Source organism: Micropterus dolomieu, linkage group LG11 (genome assembly GCF_021292245.1).
Source record: "Micropterus dolomieu isolate WLL.071019.BEF.003 ecotype Adirondacks linkage group LG11, ASM2129224v1, whole genome shotgun sequence".
Lineage (NCBI taxonomy): Eukaryota > Metazoa > Chordata > Actinopteri > Centrarchiformes > Centrarchidae > Micropterus > Micropterus dolomieu.
Genome location: NC_060160.1, coordinates 27,010,563 through 27,015,022, shown reverse-complemented (window position 1 = coordinate 27,015,022; position 4,460 = coordinate 27,010,563). Strand labels below are relative to the sequence as shown.

Genomic DNA, 4,460 nt, shown 5'->3' with positions numbered 1-4,460 from the left:
TGTTACTAACACAACTTCTCCCCTTTCTGGTAGTCTTGTGCTTTCTCGTCCCTCTCCTCTCTTCTCCTATCACTTCCTGCAGGTGTTTCTGGCTCTGGAGCTGTGGAGTCTGGATCTGTGGTTGCGGGTCACCTGCTGCCCCCGTGTTCCTGCTCGACACCCTCTGCTACAACTATTGTTACTAGTCCTATTGTTATTATTGTTATTATAATCATTAACATTACGATTGTTATCATTAACACTACTATAAATATCTGTACCATTTTTCATTTAGTCTATAGCAACATCACCTTTACTGTCTGTACCTCTGTGTGTATATTGTGTACGCTGCCTTCCATCCCTCTCTGTCTCTCTCTTTTATGAAAAGCGCTGTGAGATAACTGTTGTTGTGAATGTGCTGAATACAGACCAGCTACGGCACACACACAGTTTAATACCCACAAGCACATCCACACAATTAAACAGGTAGGCCTACTCAGCGGTGAGCTGACCCCGAAATGTGAACAGCCTTTAAAACAGCGGCACACCAGCCACACCAAAGCCACTGAAAAAGCACTTGTAAAGTACTCACCTATTTGAAAGGCATCCGACGAGCCTGCATTGAGCGAAATCTTTGATAATGTCCTCAGTAATCCTAAACAATATTATTTGGGAGCTTTGCGGCCCTCTCCTCCTGTTCTTTTCTCTCCCGTCTCTTCTTGAAAGAACTTTTATGTTTGAATAGCATGACTGCTAGCTTGCACGTGTGCTCTGCTAGTCTACCGGTCAGATTTTGCATTTCACCTGATTTCTGGAGTCTTGTCATATGATCAAATACTTAAGATTGGGTAGCCATATACATATTACCCAGCAATCATCACTGCATATGTAGTCAATGTGACACAAATACCAAAGAAAATTAGACCAAATTCATTCTGTTGAATCGTTTTTTTTTTATCTTTCACCGTATACCTTATAGCCTACTGCTTGCTGCAGACTTGTGATGTCTGTGATGTCCGACTCCAGTCAGACTTGCTAGTTTTTGATCATAAGAAATGTAATCATAACAAATGCAAGTGTACAGCTGTCCTTATTTAGGACAGCAGTGAATTACACTCTGAAACGGTGGTGGCGCCAAATCGCACCAAATCTTACATAAGGATGCTTTAAAATCTCTACACACAATTCTCATCTTTGATTCACTATCAGATAGACATCTGACATGGAGGACATTGGGAGGACTTGAATTACATCTTGCTCGCTTCAATCACAGTCTTTTCTATAAGCCTATCCAGCTCTAGTGTTAGAATAGATAAAAAAAAAAAACAACTTCAATTTAACAATGTGTCGGACTTGGGTATGGAAAAGGCAGTAGGAAAATGGGAAATAGTGCATGCTTTGCATTCAATATATAAACATGTTAAAATCTAGAAATTAGGACCATAAGGTTTGATACAGTACTGAATTAAGCGAAAGATAAAGAAACAGACCCAAGAAAAGACAGAGAGATGTGAATCAGAGGATGCCAAACTTGTGATGCTTCTGGTTTCAACATTATCCAGGTCATTAGATGGTACAGTATGATTACAGAAGAGCAGTAACAGTGTTTCGAGCAGCTTTAATTTAGTTAAAAGGATTCATAAATGAAACCTACCTCCATCAGTTAAAAAGTTTAGTAGGCTACTGTGAACAGACAAAACTCACATCAACACTTATTAAACTTAGGTTTATAAGGCTTAATGTTGTGTTGAGTGTAGTTCTGATGTATTGATCTGAATTAAATAAACTGAAGTTAATATTAGGAATTCAACGTGTCATGTTAAATATGAATATACATGAAGCCGGTAGGTTCTCATGAGGAAAAACTTACAAATGTCAAAAGCACCACTCATATCTGAAGGTCTCTTAAACATTTTATTGAATATCAATGGACAGCACGCCTATAATCTGACAAGCATGCAGGACAGCGGGATAGTTTACCTCAGTAACAGACGCTGTAGGGTTTCTGTCTCGCACTGAAGTCCTCTTTAAGCTGGTAGGAAATCCGCTGACTGACACTGAAACCACAGTGGTCATCAGCAGCCACAGATGCCACACTGCCTTCTGCTGCATCTTTACCATTAACTCTGTGCTGATCTTGTCCAAAAGCGACAAGATACAGAATCCTGCAGCCTGTGTCGTCGGATGTAAGAGTGTTCAAACCATATCAGCGGTCAGACAGGAAGAAAACACGAAGCGGCACACGTGTGCGTGTTCTCCGTGCGCTTCTTCAGCGCTGCCGCGCTCGTAGGCTACTGAGTGGCTATTGCTCCCCTAATTGTAAAAATGCCCGGTCTCTGCCTTCTAATGCTGTGTTGGTATGTTCATGCTTTGCCACATGCACGATACCGAGATCAAACCGATGACAACACGTCCCCAATTGCTCCCGCTTCCAATTAAAGTTTCCCTTTATGTGCAGAGGCGACACAATTCTCAGGGGTCTAACACAGCGTCCAGCCCTCGGAGCAAAGAGTAAACCACGTCCACAAGGTTTTCAGATCCTCCTCTGCTGAAGTGACATCGAGTCAGTCATCGGTTCATCTGGTTACAATCCAACTTTTAGTATTGGTTTAAAAGAAGCAACCCCCCTCTGCCCTGGATGACGCAACGGAGGGAGGGTATAGGCTCTGGTTTAATCAGGCAAATTGTCAAAATCAAATACGGATTTGAACCAGCAGAAAATCTGTTACTGCTGTAGGCCTACTGATGAACAATGAATCGTTTGAATGACTTTGATATTTTTCATTCAATTAGTGCCCTAAGCTATTTTACATCTAATTGTAGGCCTATCTATGTACAGAAACAATACTTGCAAGCAGTATATAGAAATTTCTATTGCTAGCCTAATAATATTGATTGTATCAATTGATGACAACAACAATTAGAACACACAATTCGCCACTAATCATTATTTGCACCCATGGCTTGCACATTTAAGTTATATTGTCTAGATTGTGCACACAGACGTTATATGGTCAGAAACTATTGTGTAGGCTAACTATCTAATTTTAATTATTTTATTAGACTTATAATGATTTAAAATTAAAAAAATGATGGGATATTTACCAATGAATGTGATATATGAATAGGCCTTGTATTGCTTTGAACAGCATTTCCCTTAAAGGTGCACATCTCATGTATTGATAACTGGCAGTGAACAAAACTTAAAAGTTAATCAAGTTACAACAAGTGCTTACCACATGTGGAATTTTAATGTTAAGATGTTGGCCATACTATCTGTCTGTTGTTGTTGTTTACTTTCTTCCAGATGCAAATTCAAAAAATGTATTATAGTGTAATGAATAAATGTGGGGAGAGTCTCCATCTCCTTGTTGACACTTGAATGGAAGGATTCTTGTAGTGATGACTGATTACTCTCACCTGTGTTAGGGGGTGGGGAGGATCAGATGGGGATAAAGGGGTATGTAATGGGCCGATGGGGCCTGTGAGAGAGACTGAACTGTTTGTGTCCGTGGCTGTGATTTTTGGCACGTGCTGGGATGGTGAGGGTTTGCAACTTTTAGTTGTATTTCATAACCCAATAGCGATGGCCTTACCCCCTACGTGCGCCTGCGCGGCACTGATAAATTTTGTCTATGCCCACCCACAGCGTGGGCCACTCCTACGTCTGCACCTTGTGTATATATACAATGGTGAGACCCAGCCTTCGGCTCCGATTTTTCTTCATCACTGAGCTGTCTAAAGAGCAGAAGATTTCCAGCCGGGAAACAAGAAGAACAATGTCTTCCAGCCGGCCACAATGGAGTGAGACGAGTGTGCGGCGTCTGTTAGCCAGGCAGCTAACCTGCAGCTCGAGCGCAAAGCAACAAGCAGTACACTCCCTGTTCACGGTCAGAGGTCCACTCACACATCCCTCCTCAGAAATTGTGTATGAGCCACCCGAGAGCAGACACTTTGTGTGGACAGAACACATGCCCTGTACAGATCCTCTTCACTGACAGGGTCCTTCTGTGCGTCCAGGGGTACCCCTTTGTTCACAGAAGGCAGGCTGTGTCATATGAGCCCACGAAAGCGGACATTATGCTTCGTTTGGATGGGGTACACACACACTCAACCTTGTGTGTGGTGGTGTCTTATTGCCTCTCCCAGGCGAGACCGCCGCAGCCACAAGAAAGAACGCCAGCACCATGGTTGGCCCAAGGCTGCTGCACACGCAGCTGCCTACGCTGTCCCCCAGCCTCCTGCCCTGCTGGCTCAGCTCACACTCCCAAAGCCCCGGGGGTGGCCTGCTTATGGTCTAACTCCCCTGTGCAGCCACGGTGTTCCGGGAAGCGCCAGTCACATTTTGGGGGAATTGTGTGTTCACTGTTCATGTTCTGCCTGCACTTTCTCTGTTGAGACAAATATGTGCCCTAAAAGCATGTTCCCCAGCCAGCCTTCTGCCTCAGCTGAGTCAGCGGCCGGCATTAAACACATTTCCC

The 4,460-nt window shown here is 43.3% G+C and overlaps 1 protein-coding gene across 1 annotated transcript in view; it reads right to left on the bottom strand.

The window, feature by feature from the left end:
* Positions 1-2,548, bottom strand: part of ism2a (isthmin 2a) — a 31,888-nt gene extending 29,340 nt beyond the window's left edge. The window contains exon 1 of the mRNA XM_046062865.1: positions 1,960-2,548. Within this exon, the coding sequence (XP_045918821.1) occupies positions 1,960-2,100 (141 nt within the window). The 5' untranslated portion in view covers positions 2,101-2,548. The remainder of the gene's footprint in view (positions 1-1,959) is intronic.
* Between the last annotated feature and the right edge of the window lie 1,912 nt (positions 2,549-4,460).